General features: G+C 41.4%; 1 protein-coding gene across 1 annotated transcript in view; it reads right to left on the bottom strand.

Annotated features, from left to right (window-relative positions):
* Positions 1-20,000, bottom strand: part of LOC125302820 (cytosolic carboxypeptidase 4) — a 137,782-nt gene that overhangs the window by 17,972 nt on the left and 99,810 nt on the right. Inside the window, exons 23-25 of the mRNA XM_048256140.1 lie at positions 12,728-12,857; positions 6,115-6,246; positions 5,601-5,777 (exon numbers count right to left, since the gene is read on the bottom strand). Of these exons, the coding sequence (XP_048112097.1) occupies positions 5,601-5,777; positions 6,115-6,246; positions 12,728-12,857 (439 nt within the window). The remainder of the gene's footprint in view (positions 1-5,600; positions 5,778-6,114; positions 6,247-12,727; positions 12,858-20,000) is intronic.

Consider the following 20,000-nt stretch of genomic DNA (forward strand, 5'->3'; position numbering starts at 1 on the left):
CAGCAGTTTAAGTCAGAAGAAGGTCACCTGAGAGGGCAATTGATTTGCTAAAGACATACAAAGGAATTGCAAAATAAAAGATGAAACAATAAATGTAGAAATAAACAGATGAAAATACTGAATAAATAATAAAGAAATTAACTAAATGAAATATTCATAACCACCAAAAACCCATGTGATGTGATGCTTTTGAGATAGGAAACTTTTACAGAATGGGCTTGTGCTGAACAGACATAACAAATGACAATAGGGTTTTAAAAAATAATAATTCTGCTACAATACAATAATAATTATGCACATGGGATTTCTTAAGTATGTTTGTGTGTGTGTTTATAATTCAGGATTGACATATAATTAACAATCACCAAAACACCACCACCTCCAGCAGCCTGTACTCATCACTGTCAGTCAAGTATGGTCTCTCTCTCTTTCTCTCTCTCTCAACTTCTCTCTTCTCTTTTTTTTTTATCTGATTTCTGTCCTTTGTTTTTCTCTCTTGTCTTCCATCTTCTCCCTGTCCTCTCATTCTTCTTCTTTCACTCATCCTCTCCCTTCATCCACATCCATCTCTACTTCTCCATCATATCTCCTCCTCTCACCCCCCCCTCCCCTCCTTCTTTCCTCATATTCCCCCTATCTTATCTCCTTCTCTCTCTCCTCTCTGCTCCTCTGTCCTTTTTTCGGATCTGACCTCCCCCGCCTGTGACTCACCGGCCGGTCGTCTGAGAGGGATAATGAACCGTCTCCGGCCAAATCCTGAAGCCAATTCCACGTCTCACCACCACCTCTAATTGGCATAAATGGACTCCGAGCGGGGTTCTGCTGGAGCCAGTGGTGCTGATCCGTCCGTCGGAAAGAGTACCGTCAGGTTCTGCTCGGAGTTCCCGGCCCCCTTGGTGCACTCCAACGGTCTGCCAGGCCACTGACATCCCGGCCGAAGATCAGTACAGACTTTTTTAATCAGGCACTTGCTCAGGCTCACGGCCAGCCTTTAAGAGCAAACATCTGGCCTGCCACCTGCCTCTCCAACTCCCCTTAATGAAACGTGTGATTTTCTGATTCATTAGGCCACATCCCAACATTTACCCACTAATGCAGTCAGTATGTGCTGTGTGTGTGTGTGTGTGTGTGTGTGTGTCCATCCCCTATGTTTACTCAACCATGCAACCAGTAAGCAAAGTCTACTGTAAGTGTGTTTATGAGTATCTATGAGTGTATCAACCATAGCTTACGTTTACACACAAATGAAGCCAATAAGCTGTGTTTTGTGTGTGTGTGTGTGTGTGTGTGTGTGTGTGTGTGTGTTGTTTAGAGATCCATGCTCCACACTTATCCACTATCGGCCATCGACAGGCCACTGAGGGAACACGCCATCTGACTACTCCCATTACTGTCTGCCACGGCTATATTACAGTTTTTCTCAGTCGCTTTGGTGCTTTTTTCAGATCAGAATGAAAATTCTCATAACTATTAGTTCAGCCTCCACAACATTTAGTCATTTGTGCACATCATAGTAGCAATTTCTCCTTCCTCTGAACAAATTGCAAATGCTTTTGGACATGTATCAGTTGCTTTCATACAATTCGCTGCTGTTTTTTAACATTATCATTTGCTTAAATGTCATGTCAGTCAAAATGAACTATACTTATGGATGCTGAATAGTCGTTCCCAGTAAAACTAATAGTCTTCATTTCATTGCTTGAGTCATTACATACAAAATTGTTGAACTAGTTATTAAATTCTGTCACAATGCTGTGGAATTGCAAAAAGAGCATACAGTAAACTTACTCAGTGTTTTGTACTCACTTACTCCCCTAACTACAGCAATGTGTAACTTTACTGTAGTTTTCAAATGGCTGTACAAGTACTGTATAGTGCTGTCTTGAGCATGTCCAGGTAGTGTCACCGAGTTCTGACCTTTTTTTTTTGCATTGGAAAACACTGAGAGAACTGTCATAATGAAAACATGACAAAGCCATTTTACTATCTTGTTCATAAACGATGGTGTCAAGACTTCTCATTTTGATGACACTGACAGTTTCATTGACATTAATACCTGCTTTTGAGGGATGGACTATCCATTTTGAGCAAGTGACGTGCTTTTGCAGGTCATCCACATTTTGCAGGTTTTGCAGTTTGCACTAATTGTTTTGAGAAATGCACTAACTGCTGTGCAAAAGTTAATAGTGATGTGAGAATAGCACCAAAGCGACTGAGAAAAACTGTAACGGGGTAAAGCTCCAGGCTTTTCCACATCAGCTAGAACCCCAAGGCTACTGAGGCATTCCATGAGCCAATCAAAGCAGGGTAAGATGTAACGGGTGGTGCTCCTCTCCACAGTCCCACCAATGTTCTGTGGTGGGCGGAGCTATCGGTCCCAGAGAAACCACTAGTGTGATTATGGACATTTTCAACAATAAAAACAAAAACAATGCTTGAACATTCTATTTGGGCCCCAATCTACTTCCTCTGCATTAAGATAACATATGGAATGTTAAAACGGAAGCCTTGTGGGGCCAACTATGATGCTGATAATGGAACTCTCTTGAAAGGGTCCATAAATCACTACAGCCAACAGGCCCGTGGCAATAGGCCTGACACAGGTAAACAGGGATTAGGCTACTCATTTTGCACACACACTTCTGCGTTCATTAAATATCATTTACCAGTCATCATGTGCACGGAAGCCACGGAAGAGCTCATGAGAGAGATAGATAGATAGATAGATAGATAGATAGATAGACAGAGAGATAGGCAGCACCTCAGACAGTGATGGGGTCTTCTTCCCTGCTCGGGGCTAAGGCTAAAGGAATGCTTACAGATATAGTCATAGTCACAACAGACTATACATTTGTCACATTTTTTACTAACTGATCAAATTATTTTCGTATGAGATGTCTGAAAAAAAGTGCAACCTTGACCCTGTGGTCAGCGACAACAACTTGTGTACTCATAGCAACTATACATAGCATAATCCATCAGAAGCTCCCTGGCTAAAAGCTTTACAAAAGTATCTGTATGAGAACTCAAAACTTTACTTCCCAATTTGTACTCGTAAATGAGTATTTTTTAAAGAGAGACATATTATGTACTCCTAAAACCAATATCCTTAGTCTTATAAAAGTACCAAATTGTTTTTCGTGTTGAGTTGTTGTCCGTGTTGTTTGACAGTTCATACTCAATTCAAACTGCACTCTATTGACTATAACCCCCACCCCCCAGACAGTTATTACCAACCAATAAACACAAAACAAGTAATTACCCGATTGGTCCTGGTCGGCCCAGCAGACAGAAAACAAAGCTCCAACCCCAGACACCCATTCCAAACTCTTTACACTTTCTAAAAATGCAGCTCAGTACTAAAATCATTTCAGATACAACCCTCATGAGACTATGCTCTGTGTTTGGGTTAGCTAGTGAAAGGTTTTCAAATGTGTGTTTTTTTTGTGTGTGTGTATGTGTGTGTGTGTGTGTGTGTTGCATGTGTGTGTGTGTGTGTGTGTGTGTGTGTGTGTGTGTGTGTGTGTGTGTGTGTGTGTGTGTGTGTGTGTGTGTGACAGGCAGAGTAGGAGCAGAGGCTGGAGGAGCAGTTGTCAGAAGTGGGAGCTGAGGACAAAGGATAGAGTAAATAATGCAAGTATCAAACAGGACAGTGTGTGGGAGTGTGTGCACCACTATTGAAAGGTCTGTGGGCAGAGGATGAGATGTGTATGTGTGTGTGTGTGTGTGTGTGTGTGTGTGTGTGTGTGTGTGAGTGGGGGCAGGGGGGTAAATAAAGAGAGAGAGAGAGAGAGAGAGAGAGAGATAACAGGACTAGGGTGATATGTGTGTGTGGGTTTGTGTGTGCATGCGTGCATACGTGTGTGTCTGTGTGTGTGTGTCCTCGTTTTGGAAGGCCTGTCATTAGAAAAGGTGCAGTTGTACTTCACGGCTGAATGACATGTGTGGCTCCCCCTCTTGAGATCCAGACAGAACCCTGCTCACTCCTCACATATTCATATATTCATCCTGAGTAATTTAACATGTTCCACAAGTATTTATAGCACAGTAGGTCAGCATGATCTGGGGATGAATATCATTTATTTAATTTCACTACTCTGGTTTGATCATGACTCTTGTGCTCTGTTCATGAAAATTAATGCTAACAAACAAATCGGGAATGTGATTTGACTTCATTATACAGAATCCATCTTTTACAAAAAAAAATATAGTCACACCAGTGGAACAGTTTGGACATTTTGTTCAGATAATGCTAGTCATTGCTAAATAATGAATCTACACACTAGTGCATCATCTATACAAAGTTGTTTCTAGTTTAGCTTGATTCTCACATTGGATGAAAGGCAATTGACAAGACTCAAATCGCCCAGTCGATCTGGACTTAATAAATTGTTTTTCTTTCTGTCTCAGGTGTTTCTCTGGCTCATGAAATTCAACTACACAGGCTCACAATGTCATGCAAATGAAGTTGAGAAGCATGAGACACAGAAGTCCTGGGTGTGCAACCAAAAACATTTACATTACAAAAAAGCTGCATAAAACAGTATTTTTATACTTTCTGTGGTCTGAGGTGTGATTTATTCTACTCTCAAATATGCAGTTTGCAACCAATATTATGCACACTGGGACACATAATATTATGTCAAAATTCTGTGTTTTTAAATTACATGATGTAAAGTACATGTTGCATTTTCTTCCTTCCATGGCCTGTGCTTATGAATCTTAAAAACATGATGCCGACTTTCACACAACGTCACTTGTGGTGGGTAAGCTAGCGAGCTATCTTACAACATGCAAATGTCTCTGAAACTGAGCCCTGTTGTAGAAGTTCCACGTCTCTCATTCTGATGAAAATTAAAGGGAACGCAGCGGTGGGAGACTAATGCCAGACGGATCCTCATCCACATCCATATTTTACTTTATTCTGCACTGTTTTATTTAACATGGGTTGCAGCCAAGTCCAGAAAAGCAAAGACAGATTTAGAAGAGACAAGTGATGTGTGTGAGTGAGTGAGGAGGTTAAGTGGAGGGGGGAGATCAGTAATGTTTATGAATGAATGTGTACAAAAGAGGCACGGAAGTCTTCCTACTGGACATGTTTGCTACTGAGCACAATGATTGTGTTGGAGGAGTGTGATGGAGCTGCAGTGCCTATGGGGGGTGGGGTGTACCAGCATGTTTCATGGCTCTGGCCTGTGCTGGGAGTTGGGCCCACCTGGCCGTCCCTTTATCTAAATGCCTGCATGTCTGTCTGTCTTTCTGTCTGTCTCTAGGTATGTATAGCATGTCTGTCTGTCTGTCTGTCTGCCCACCCATCTGTCCATCCCTTTGTTTATCTGTCTGTCTGTCTGTCCATCCATCTGTCTGTCTCTCTGTCTGATTGTGTGTGTGTCAGGCTTGTGCAAAATTCCAAAAATGAATTGAAACTGTCTCTTAAATTCCAACTCAATTCTTGAATTTCACTTGCATTTCAATTGAGGTAGCAAACAGGAAGCAGAATTGCAATTCGAATTGTGCACAACCCTGGTGTGTGTGTGTGTGTGTGTGTGTGTGTGTGTGTGTGCGCGTGTTTGGCGATGCGTGTTTGGCGTAACACTAACCTGATAGATGCCCTGGTCGCAGCCGTTGTAGGTGCTCTCCATGGTGTAGCTCCGGAGGACGCCTATCTCCCTCCACACCACCACTCGGGCCGTGGACGCTCGGGACTTCTCCACCAGGTAATTACAGCTGTTGAAGGAGAACGCTGGCGCGATACGATCCAGAGTCTTGGGAATCGTCTAAGAGAAACAGATCATGACTCATCAGAAAGTATTATCGCCGCCATTAATCAACAGGAGCGTGAGAGAGGCACCTAAAATAAATTGCTGTGCTTGTATATATTTTTCCCTGAGACATTTCATTGATCATGTTAAAAAATGAACAATAGTGTTGTCATACAGTAAATAAAAACAGTACTACACGGACTATACTGTGTTGTATACTTGTATTTGTATCAGCAGAAATAATTAAGGATACAAACAACTTTATTGTCTATCACATGATGATAGAAAGGAATTTTGGGCTGAAGAATGTGGGGTTTTGGGGTGAGGATCATTAGAAAAATTTAAACGATACCCTGTATCCTGGGTCCTCCTTGAGTGTTGCCGTGTCGACTGAGGAGCCTGACTGCCAGAGTGTCTCCTTCATACTGCATCCGTAGAGGAAGACGTTCTTTTTCCTGGAGTGGCCGTGGTAATCACAGAACACCTGCCAACAAGGACAGCAGCCAGTTAATCAGTCAGTTAGTTATGCATCTATTGCTTTAGTTACTGCACCATTCACCTCACCATGTCTTCCTCCCATATCATTCCCTCAACCATTTCACATTGTTTCCATAGGCAACATAACAAAACATGGTGGTTGACTCCCAAGTTTCTCTGTTGAAGAAGTAAGACCAACTTTTTTTTTGATTCTGATGTAAAAGAGCATTCCTAAATGGAGCAGACTTGTTAGGTGCTCTAGGAACACACACACACATTAGACTCAGACACAAAAACACATCGGTATGGGCATGATTCTGGTGCACTCTGCTTTGGACATTCAATTACTCAGATTGCACTGTTTGCAATACAACCCCGCACACCACCATCAAACCCTTTCACCTCTGCCATGTGGATTACCATTCAGTTCTTTCTTATCGAATGCTTGTCAGTTGAAAATGATGGCGCCAATATGCGCTGCGCTTTAGAATCCTTTGTGTCATTATGCAGTGGACACAGTGGTCATGAGAGTCACAATGGTATATACCGTAGAGGACACAGGTGGGGTCAGGGGTCAAGTGGACAAAACGTTTTGGATAGATAGTGATGTTATGGAGACAGAGGTGTTGTGGACACATGGTGGTGGTCTGAAATCAGCTGCATCAGACAGAGTGATGATGGGTGGTGGTAGTGTAGTGGCTAAGGAGCTGGGCTAGCATGCAGTAGCCTGCAAAGTTGTGGGCTCAATTCCCAGCTTCCACCGTTGTGCCCTTGAGCAAGGCACCTAACCCCGAGTTGCTCTGGGGCCCTTGTAATAATTGACATAATGTAAGTCGATTTTGGATAAAAGTGTCTGCTAAAATGAAGAAATATAAATGTAAAAGGCTGTGGCGCAACTGGCTGGGGCACCTGCACCGTACGCTGGCGACCCGAGTTCGATTCCTGCCCTGTGGTCCTTTCCGAATCCCACCCCGACTCTCTCTCCCACTCATTTCCTGTCAATCTCCACTATCCTGTCGCATTAAAGGCATAAAAGCCCCCAAAAATATACTTTATAAATGTAAATGATGGGAAGATAATATTATGAATGTGGACAGTGGTGTCATAACTCAGTGGTGTGAAGACAGTGCTTTTTGAGCAGACTTTGGTGGGGTGCGAGTGGATGTATCATTGAAACAATGGTGTCAAGAAGTTCACTCTAATCAACTGCTGTTTGTCTGACAGGAGGTTACTAATTGAATCCACCTTGTTAATGTACATGACTGACTGCTCAGTTTTTTAAACGGCAATCTGCATCCGCTAATTGGTTGTTTCAGACAATCATATTTGAGCTTCATAACGACACAATTCTGGTCAGGTAAGTGCTATGATTACAGGCATGATAAATTAACTGCAGTTCAACTCATTTGTAAATCTGTAATTGTATTCAATAAAGGAAAATGCAGAGTGTGTGTGTGTTAGATGCCACTGAGTCCGTAGAAAGAGGTTTTGTATTTAAAGCAACACAATGTAGGTCTTTGACCTTAAAGACTTCAGACTCATTTCGATGTTACCAGTGGTTAAAGTGGGATTTGGCAGGTGGGGGAACCCTAAAATCCAGTGTCAGTGCAACGGGGGGAAATGATATTGAGTATCGTGGTGTAGCAACACTTTTTGGACAAGAATTGCTAGATTCTTGGTCACCTCTGTACATGCGAAAAATTAACGCACCATTTATTTTAACAATATCATTACGCTATATCGTTGGTATGAAAGAATATATTTATTATTAATTTATCTGCAATGGCGGAACTGCATTCCTCAATGCTTTTCATAGGTTTTAGACTAACTGGGTGCTCCCTTAGCACTCAATGGGTATCAGCGATGTTGAAAATTGATAAAAAACAGGACATGCTACATTGTATTACTTTAATGTGTTGTTGCATCTGTGGGTTTCGCAGGCACAACAGGCCTAGGCTGATGTTAAACATTATAGAAATGCATTAGCCAAACCACTGGGTGGCTTTGGTTCAATGACTGATCCACCAACACATTATTTCCACTATGAAGAAATGTCAGTCAAGAGTTGTCAGTGTGTGAGCTCTATAATAAACAGATCAGATATATAAATTACGGTAACACTTTACTTGACGGGTGAGTTCATAACACATTTATAGCAGCTGTCATAAACTGCACATAAAGCATTCATGACTGTTTCATGAGACATGACTCAACATTCATACCAAACCTTTACCATGAATGTGGAAGTTAGAACGACGACAACTTGTCAAAATAAAAGTCCAACAACCGCAAAGCAGCATTGCCGTTTTTGTTCCAAACCTCTTACATCACCTGATCACGTCACATCTGAGTCAATGGGCTAGTCCAGTTCCAAAAAGACAGAACATGGTCAAGCAAATAATTTTTGTTTCATAAAAATGTATTTGTTTTATTATGTAACCTTTGCAGATGATTTCTCATCTTTTGTTACTGGGAATGTCCAACCGTTCCAGGTTTCACAAATACGGGTCAGCTGAATGTAGGCTAGTTTACCTCTCAGTGTTAAACTCAGTGATTATGAATACTTCACAACTTGTATAATAAAGTGACATTCGATAAAGGGTAGACTTATATATATATCAAACTGTGGAAAAAGGTAATGGAAAGTTTACAAAAACAAAGTTTCTTGTTTTCTCACTTCTCTTTCGGGACGGTAGTCTCAATGTTGCAAGGTTGGTTTTCCGCCTGGGGGACTAGCTTAGCAGCGGGGAAAAGTCACTATTTTCACCAGAACAGGTCATTTAACCATCAAATGATTTCTAAACGGGTTTATTACGTTGAAATAGTTGCCAAGTTCCCCTTTAAATTAATGGTATCCTTTATGAAATATTGGAGGCAAATTTAAAACCTGAGTTTAACACTGGGAGTTAAACTAGCCTACAGTACATTCAGCTGACCCGTATTTGTGTAACCTGGATACCATTCATTTAATCTATCCAGCCTTTGTAAATATTTCATGAATATCTTATGAAGTCTACTTATGTGTGTGAAATGGAAGTATTCGATTGTTGGACTTTTATTTTGACAAGTTGTCATCGTTCTGTCTTCCACATTCATGAAAGGTTTGGTATGAATGCTGAGTCATGTCTCATGAAACAGTCATGAATGCTTTATGTGCAGTTTCTGACAGCTGCTATAAATGTGTTATGAACTCACCCGTTAAGTAAAGTGTTACCTAAATTACAATAAAGATAATATATTCTCCTGCCTCAAAGTGGAGTTAAACACTGTACAATAGTTCCACAACAGAGGAACATTCAATATGAATGAGAAGTAATATGTGACTAGAAGGGGAGAAGATGCAGCACTTTAATAAAGCCATATTTACACAATGTGTTCTGTGATTTGAAATGTCTGTTGGCTGAAAATATAATTAAGTTACTTATTCAGTGGGACTCTGGCTGTTTGAATACATGGAGACACACATAGTTTACTTAATTTAATATTCTTCCACTTCTGACATCCACATACCGGTATCTACTGTGTGTACAATGCAGTACTATGAGTATCACATGCATTGAACTTGATTTCAATAAACTGAAAAAATTATACCATACACACACTATTTCAGATGTTACACATGCAATCACAACCGACGGACAATGACTTGAATGAGTGTATTTTATCATTATCTACAATTATAATGACAGCTCCTGAAGTTTTCATTTCATTTCAACCACTAAATGTCACACTATTCAGCCATAATTGCATCAAAGAGTCATGACAATTACCAATTAAATCACTGAAACAATGCATGCATGGCATAACAGGATTATGACCAGGTTATGCCACTCGTATGAAGGTGTGTGTTCAGGTCAGGTGTTACAGAGTTCTGCCCTTCTGATTCTAATGTCTTACCCACATGTCCACCAATATTTGCTTTTTTATTTTTGCCACTTATTTGTTATTAATATATTTAAAGGTGCCATGTGTAAGAATTGAGGTAAAAATATCCAAAAAATTAGCTACACGCATCAAAAGAATGAGAAGAAATAAGGGCGATGATGTCATTAAAAAAATGACAAGGTATTGTGCTGCAGAGGAATCAACCTGAATTAGCATGCTAAATTACTAGCCACAGCCCGACAGGTATCATAATACCAGTTTCGGCCATTGGAGGCGGTATGCGGGCAACATAACCGCCAGCCAAACTGCAATACACGTTTGTCGGTTGTTACTCTGGGGTAGACCATTTCACTTTCTGGAGGTATACTGCCCCCATCTTTTATGGAATGTGGAGTATGAATTGATTTTTTGGCGGACATTACACATGGCACCTTTAAGAACAGTGTAGCTCATTGTACAGTGTCTAGTGTAGGCAGCACTGTAGGATTGCAGGTCCATGTAGAAGTCCATGAAAATGAATCCCAACTACCAACTATCACTAGAAAACTATCACAATTTGAGAGGGACAAATGGTGGCTATCTCCTTTGATTAGTGTGCAGCTACTGTAGCTTTAAAGCAACTGATGAGCAACATTATCCAACTGGCTAACCACAAAACAAACAGCTAAATCATCCACTTGGCATGACATAACCAGCTAAATGACCAGCTAAACATAAATTAGCAAGCAAAAAAGGTCCTAGAGATGGAAATCAGACAACCAGCTACAGCATCACTGCTTGTATGAAACTTTCACACTTCCTGCCTTTTTGAACAGATGGATCTCTTATGTTGGTCACATACACAGTTTTGTGAGCAGAGAAAAATTGGACTGTCCTCAAAAACTAACTGACAACTGGCAGCTGCTATGAAGATATCGAAACCAACAAAGCTGAGTAATTAATTGCATCCTCCCCAACTCTTTGCACGTGTTTATCAAATTGCTCTTGGCAATCAGTCGGCATTTTACTCCGTTCTAATTTACTGTCACATTATAGAGGAAAACATTTGGTCCGTCGGGGGCACTCAGACAAACGGATTGGCCAGGCTGCTAGATGCCTTTGGTTGCCTGCCTGATCCGATACATTATCTCCACTGTGAAGGGATGGCAGTGGAGGACTGCCAACGTGCTGCTGCCGCTGCTGCTGGCAAAAAGGCCCTGAAACTTCCAGACAAGCAACTCACCAAACCAACGACCTCAGCGTTCTGCGCCAGAGATCAAATAGGTTGCATCGCGGCAACTAAAGCACGGTGAATTGGAGGCGAAGAATTAAGCAAAAGTCTGTTAAACGTGGACACAGGGAAACACCGGGACACGGAGAGACACCTGGTCTTTCTTGAGAGCATGTCTTGTGTCTTGACCCAAAACAAATTATGCGTAGCTGAAGATCAGCGACGAAGAGGCCAGTAAAGAAGCTAATTCGATATGTAAACAGCTCTTCAGCAGGCAGGCCAGGAACCCCAGAGAAATTAAAAAATACATTGCTCTCAATTAGTGCCAGACAAATTGCTTTTAAAGCTACCACTGAGGTAAGACATTGAAGTATGATGGGGGAGCTTCAGCACGGTAGCAGCAGTGCCACGGGTCCAGTGACTGCTAAGACCCAGGTTGGAGTCCCACCTGTGGTCAGTTACCAGGCCCATTCTCAATCTCCCTCTCCAATTCTTTCAATTCCTGGCAATACAGTCTAGAAAAACATGAAAATATAGCTACAAACGGAAGAAACTGAAGATATGATGATAACACATGACTAAACCATCAGTCACAACACTGCTATAGACCCTTTCATCAATAAAAACAAAAACAATGCTTGAACGTTCTATTTGGGCCCCAATCTACTTCCTCTACATTAAGATAACATATGGAATGTTAAAAAGGAAGTCTTGTGGGGCCAACTATGATGCTGATAATGGAACTCTCTTGAAAGGATCCATAACTGTGTCATAAACATGTTACGACAGATAAAACAATCATCACCATGACGATGGATTTTCTGAACATTGCACTTACTATTCATTACTATGACCTACTAAGATGAGTTGGAATAGTATGATTAACCTCCCATCAAGCTCTTTCAGAAGTCAATTCCACCTGACGTAACCTGCACTGTGATTCCTTGACCTTCCTTATCCAAAAGCTGACTTGAAGTACATTATGATTGACACTGGGTGAGGGTATCTGAATATGACAATGTGTGTGTCTGTGTGTGCACATGTGTTTGTGTGTGTACCCGTGTGTGTGTATGTATGAGTCTGTGTGTGCACATGTGTTTTGTGTGTGTGTGTGTGTGTGTGTTTGTGTGTGTGTGTGTGCATGTGTGTGTGTGTGTGTGTGTGTGTGTGTGTGCATGCATGTGTGTGTGTGCATGTGTGTGTGTGTGTGTGTGCATGTGTGTGTGTGCGTGTGTGTGTGTGTGTGTGTGAGAGAGAGAGAGATTCTATGTGTGCACATGTGTTTGTGTTTGTGTGTGTGTGTTTGTGTGTGTATGTGTGTGTGTGTGTGTGTGTTTGTGTTTTTTGTGAGAGAGAGAGTGTGTGTGTACTACATTTTATCCGGGGCTCTCACCAGAGGCGTCCTGCCGATGCTGTTGAGGTAGTACAGGAACCCTTTGGTATGGTAGATGGTGGGACTGAGGACTGGGTCTGGCTTTTTCCACTGTCTGTTCAAATCCTCACCAATCAGTGAGCAGCGGTGACTACAAAGCACACAGACGCACACATGGGAAAGTCAGTACGCACATCAGTGAATCCCACTGCAAGCCATACAGAAACATGATTTCTCTACGAGTACACACACACACACACACACACACACACACACACACACACACACACACACACACACACACACACGCACGCACACACAGTACGCACATCAGTGAATCCCACTGCAAGCCCTACAGAGACATGATTTCTCTACGAGGCTTTTTTGTGCATTTCACTTACAGGAGAAACACCAACACTGATCAGAGAAGGACGGTGTGTCCACAGGGACTTATATAGAATAGGGCAAAGCAGTTCAAATACAACTTCAACACATATTAAAAGTTGCTCAGGTTATGTGATAGACACATTTTAAAAAAAAAAAAAATCTAAATACAGTGCTGACTGTTTAATTCTTAACACTGAGATAGGGTGGAGAGCCTTTGGCATAAAAAAGCCTGAACTATATTGTATTAACAGGAAGAGGAAATATCTCATTTAGAGACACCGTGCTTCAGGTGTATCACATTCAATATCTATCTATAGCATTAGGCGTGTCTCTGAATTGCTATTGGTTCAGTATTTAGTACTAAAGGAGAAATCCTTTAATCCAACTGGAATGCATAGCCTGATAGCCTGGCCAAAGTCTCAGTCCAGGTCCCTGATGTAACACAGGCTTACTGGCAGGCCTGAGGCCAAAGAAAAGCATCAGTTCTTTGTCTCCGAATATAATCTGGTTGGCATTTAGATCCCTGCCACTGACACAGACACACAACTACACACACACACACACACACACACACACAGAGCTGCACCAATCAGCATTGCAATTAAAAATGATAATGGATAGTCTTTGTTTGGGATGGGCTGGGTATAATTAGAGTGGATTTCCAGCCTGCTTCCGTACAATGGGCTGGGTTATCTGAATCTGAATACAACATCATTGCTATGATGTGTGTGTGTGTGTGTGTGTGTGTGTGTAGGTGTGTGTGTCTGTGTGTAGGTGTGTGTCTGTGTGTGTGTGTGTGTGTGTGTGTGTGTGTGTGTGTCTATCTGAATCAATGTCCTGTAGAACATGGGAGTGCATCTGATAATCTGCTTCTCTGACACAGGAAGCAGAGGCCAAACCAGCACATGGATAAAAAACAAACAAAAGAAAGAGAGAAAGCAAGAGAGAAAAAAATAATAAATGAAAGAAAAAAAGGAAGAAAGAAAGAAAGAAAGAAAGAAAGAAAGAAAAAAAGAAAGAAAGAAAATAGGACATTATTAGAGTTGAAATAATTGAATTCAGTGCTGAATAATTGTTAAGAGCCTGAGGGAATTGAAAGTTGAGAAATAGCAAATGAATAATAATGCTTCCTTGTCGAATTCCCCCCAAAAAGTATAATTACACAGCTTATCTCCGCCTTCCCTTGTCAGGAAACAGAGGCAGTAATTAGCAGATTATGACACTACATTTCAAATTATAAATGAGGGTACAATTTATGGATTGGTATGAAAACCAGCTTTAATGTCTGGCCCTCTGGTGGACCCTCCTCTGCATGACTAACACCGATGTCCGTATACTTGATACACTGTACAGATTATCAGATGCTTGTTTACAAAATGCTTGGTTCATGCATGTTTGTCAAAGATTCAGGTGATGTGAGCTTTTAGACTGTGCCTATAAACCAATCCTCATGGCAGAGTCGATTAATTCTGCTCTGGCAAAATTGGATTAAATGTGAAATTCTCCAATTGACTGTCAAGTCAAATTCTAAAAAGTTTTTTTTTTCTTTATGCTAGTCATGTGATACTTGCAATGACTGCAATAGCGTGTAAATGGAAATATGGTGGTTACAACATATGATAATGACTCTTGTTGCAGACACAGGCACCCAGGTAGCACTAACACATCTATGGTTCGGCCAGGTTGCACTTGAGTGAGGAAAGCCTTCATGAATGGGGGACCTGGCTTAGCGGCTTTGCATTTATGCTAGGAAATGTCTCTTTGATTTGGGTTGAAATCAATCAAATATATTCTTATTTAAATTTTACATGGGCTTTTAAGTCTATGTAAGCCTGCTAAGCTCCATTTTTCATTTAGCTTGGAATCTCATATCATGAATATTTGATCACCGAAAGCTTTAAAACTAACATTGGAGATTTTTTTTTTCTGCCTTCATGGGTAAGTGCCATTTTGTTGACAGCAATAATTGATGAAGGCTCTGAAACTCTTTCTCTCTAAGGACTGGGACGCCACTCATTCTTTTTTTCCTTCCATCCCGACAGTACGATGCACACTGCTGTGTGATGAACATTAGAGGTGGTGAAAGCCTTTTTCCTGATAACACAGTACATGCACCAATTAATCTGTCCACCCATCCATCTCCATCCACCCACTCATCCACCCATACATTCATCCACTCATACATTCATCCACTCATCCACCCACCCACCTATACTGTACATTCATCCACTCATCCACCTATACATTCATCCACTCATCCACCTATACATCCACTCATCCACCTATACATTCATCCACTCATCCACCCATACATTCATCCACTCATCCACCCATACATTCATCCACTTATCCACCCATCCACCAATACATTAATTTACTCATCCAACCATCCAACAATCCACTCATCCACCCATACATTCGTCCACCAATCCACTCATCCACCTATCCACCCATATATTCATCCATCCACCCATTTATCCATAATCACAGCTTCTCTCAGTTACAACTACAGACACAAAAATGTTATTTCTTTCTTTCTTTCTTTCTTTCTTTCTTTCTTTCTTTCTTTCTTTCTCATGGAACTGAGGGAGTAGAATCAGAGGGGGTTTGTCTCTATTATTTTTTCATCAGTACAGTTAAATCCTGTTCTACCACCCTCAGGAATATGCCCGCAACAGTGAACTCCAAACACATTACTGTCGCAGTATGAGAGAGATTGTTCTAGATTTAATTAAGAATACTGTTGTTGAAGTGTAAAGCATTGTGACACAATCATCATTTACAAGTTATATGAACCAAAAAGATATAATGAATCCATTAATGGCTGTCAGAGTCTGCCTGGTAAATTACATCAAACAGACCAGACACTGGCAGTTTCTTTCACAGCACTTCACACTGTGATACTGTAAGTCTCTGTGTTATTTGCTCTGGTTTGGGGAAACTACAATGCCACTGCACATTTAGTCTGTGCGGACTTTCACCAGTTCCATCAGTTTCATCTGATAGGATATGGAGGTAGTAGCCTCGGAATACAGATATGAACCTTCGGCAAATTTGAGATTTGCTCTGCCATTTTCAATGTCCCTAAAACACGGGCACGCAAATACAATCGCTTATGCGCCATGGACATGTATTTCTTTGGGATTGAGTATACATCTGCATTTAAAACCTTCGCTTTCAAGACTGCTACACTTCTGAAATGATTTGGTAGTTATGCTCCTAGTTTTGCTCCTGCTGGAAGTCGAAAGTCAATTAACCTTTTCCAGACCCATTCCCAAGCTCAACTGAGAAGGGTCTGGTGTCAACAAGGCTATGGATGTAGAGCAGTCCTGACAGATGTGATTACCCATAAAGCAACTGAGCAGAATTGGGAAAACATATTTTCTGTTACATTAAGGAAATACTCAATCTTAGAGGAATATTTAGTATAATGTGCAGACTCAGAGTGGCCAATAAGAAGGGGTTAGAACAAATGTCCTGCACTTACAGTAGTGTACCAGGACAATGACATTGCCATTGGAGGCACTTCCATTTGTCACACCAGGCTACGCCCGATCCCAATCAAGCTTATGGCATGTTCATGACGCTGGGGATACTTAATCAATTAATTTGCTCAGTCAATCAATTTATTAGCAGCTCAATCAATGTCCTGAGTCACCTGGTGTGTGTGTGTGTGTGTGTGTGTGTGTGTGTGTGTTCATGATGTGGCCCAGTGATTGCATAGAGAATAATCTAGGCAGTTGGTTGGAATAACGACTCGTTATCTGATGATACCTGTACTCTTGGCCTATGGAAGCTGCTTTTATCCATTATGCCCCAAAACTATGGAACACCCTGCCTCTGTACATCAAGCAGGCGAGTTCAGTAAATATTTTTTTTTAAAATATCTGAAAACATACCTGTACAGGAAAGCTTTTAGTTAACTCATCTTATCCTGTAGACTACTTTTTCAGATTATTCTACATCTGCTGCCATTGGAGGGCACAGCCAGCCAGAAGCAGATGGGCTCCCCCTATTAAGTCAGGTTCTGCTCAAGGTTTCTTCCTGGAATATGGGAGTTTTTCCTTGCCACAGTTGCCATATGGTGTGCTTATGGGGGGGGTTAAGGGTTAAGGCTGCCAGTCTTATGACATGTTATTTTTTATATTTTTTATATGTTGCTGAGTGGATCATAAACGGCCTCAGCAATGAAGAAAAGTGATTGATAATGACTGACTATTATTGTGTTACATGCTTCAAATGTAAAGCACTTCGAGCTGCATTCTGTGTATGAAAGGTGCTATAAAAATAAAGCTTATTATTATTATACTTCAACCTAATATACAAATTCTTGTATCCTGCTCCATCTGTAGTCTGCCCCATCTTCCTCATCCTCCTCTACATCAGCCAGGCTGCAGACTGTGTGTGTCCAGTCTGCTTTTGTGTGTCCCTGTGTGCGTGCGGGATTCTTATCAGACACCTCACGCTACTCCCTGCCATCATGCTTTCACACTTACAAAGATGCCCGCTGGGAGAAGTGGATTGTAATGACAGGGTGCCAACCTCACGTTTGACTTCTGCCCAAAGATGACATGCCCACGATCAGTGCGGGCTGACAGAATCGATCAGGAGGTTGTGCGTTGATCCGACCCCAGCCATGCGTCTATGAGCAAGGCTGCCGACACACTCACTCCAACACCCCCTGTCCTCTCCCCTACCTCCCAGGACTCTGCTGACCTGAAGAAATTCACATTTAAATCACAACAAAGGGCCAACTCCTGGTTTCCCTCACTGAGGGCCAGATGTATGTACATTTGCGAACGTAGCGTTATCAGCATCATGGACAAACAGCAGATTGCGAACGCTGTCAGACCTAAGCAGCGCAACCTGCAAAGTTTCCGTCGTATTTATCAAACTGGTGTAAACTGCGCCTTTCTCTGCCTTTCTGTTCCCATAAACGCAATTTACGAACGTCCACAACTGAATGGCAGAGCCTATACAAGTGCAGTTGAATGAAGTTAACTGATGACAACATTAAAACAAATCAAACGTTTAGCGATCATGAAATTATACCATACATGATAAGATGTCAACAAGCAGGGGGATAATGAAGATCAGTAGTTTTACTCAATGTACTTGTGCACGTAGGCTATGGAAAATTGGTCAAATCAAGTAGGAAAGTTTAAGTGAATGACGTGAAAGTGAAAGTAAGACATTCAAAAGGCCAACGAAAGTTAAGGTTGCTTTTGATAGTACAAATACTTACAAAATTGGTGCTCTAAATAGCGATTCTGTTGTCTTTGAAAGGTTCTCTTATTAACACCTGCTTTTACAAGGCAGAAGTACATAATTATACAACATATTTTATAATAATATAACAAATTTTATAATATTTTATAATTATATAACAAATTTTACATACCGCGGAATACATAATTAAGCGCTCTTTACACTTCCCCTCCCATCTTTTTACGCTAAACTCCCACTTTCCCCTGGATCCTCCCATGAATGCATATGCATGACACGAAAAACGCAATTAGCCATGTTCAGCTCCCGCGACAGGCAGTTTGCGCTTTTACATCATTGCGGCCTGTTTGTACATACCTCGCAATGACTTTACACGCACGTTGTGAAACAAATACGCCTGAAGTGGGCACAAACGCGTTAGTACATCTGGCCCTGAGGATCCTCTCTCTGACTGGTTTAGTTGTGGGCCTATGCCAGCCCTCTGGATGAATATCTGGACCAATTGTTGCATCAAAACAAGCATCGATCAGGAAAAGACAAAAAGACACTGTGAGAAAGTGTGTGTGGGTGTGTGCGTGTATGTGTATGTGTGTGTGTGTTTGTATATATATATGTGTGTACATAAATATATATATATATATATATATCTATATATATATATAGTGTGTGTGTGTGTATGTATGGAGAAAGACAAAGGCATTAGGTAGGGTGCAGAATGGAGAATCAGCACTACTGTATCAGGGAGTTTATCATTTCAGACAAATAGAAAACACAGAGGCGATATTGGAGTCTTATCTCCTTTTGGAAAATGCAAGGTGTGTGTGTGTGTGTGTGTGTGTGTGTGTGTGTGTGTGTGTGTGTGTGTGTGTGTGTGTGTGTGTGTGTGTGTGCGATCTGTCAGCACGCAGAAGCAGAGCCATTAAAGGGAGAAATTGGAAAGTGGAAATTCGTTTTGCTCTTGTGTTTGGAGAGGTCTGATGGCAAAGGAGATAGACTCATACAAACACACAAACACACACATACACACAAACACACAAACACACAGGTGGTGGGGACTGCTGAAGCTGCCCATTTGCCAGTCAAGCACTCATTCGTGCACATGTGCATAATAACACACACACAAACACAGAGAGACAGAGACACACACAGTGCTGAAATTTCCCATGTGGTAAATACACAGACATATGAAACACACAGACAGCCTACTGAAATCACAGTATGACATGTGCATAGACACAGATATCTACACATATGCATATACACACGCATGCTATACAGTATGCATACACAATCACTCTCCATTCCTGCAAGAATATACTTTGCGATAGGTAGGTATGGACAGTGAACCTGGTACACGTCCAACATGACATTCACATGCACAGTTACATGCATAGCTGTCTGTAAACCATGTAGAGATACAGCAGCACAAATTATATGCCATAAAAATACTTGCTGCAATTGTACCTACGTGAGTTAGCACCTATTGTACTTAGCACCATGCCTGAGAGCAGCAGGGTGGCAGAGCAGCATGTGTCTGGGTGAGACTAGAGCAGTATGAGTCATGAGTCTGGGTGAGACTAGAGCAGTATGAGTCTAGATGAGACAGGCAGTACGAGTCATGAGTCTGGGTGAGACTAGAGCAGTATGAGTCATGAGTCTGGGTGAGACTAGAGCAGTATGA

This window comes from Alosa alosa, chromosome 11 (assembly GCF_017589495.1).
Source record: "Alosa alosa isolate M-15738 ecotype Scorff River chromosome 11, AALO_Geno_1.1, whole genome shotgun sequence".
Taxonomy (NCBI): Eukaryota; Metazoa; Chordata; class Actinopteri; order Clupeiformes; family Clupeidae; genus Alosa; species Alosa alosa.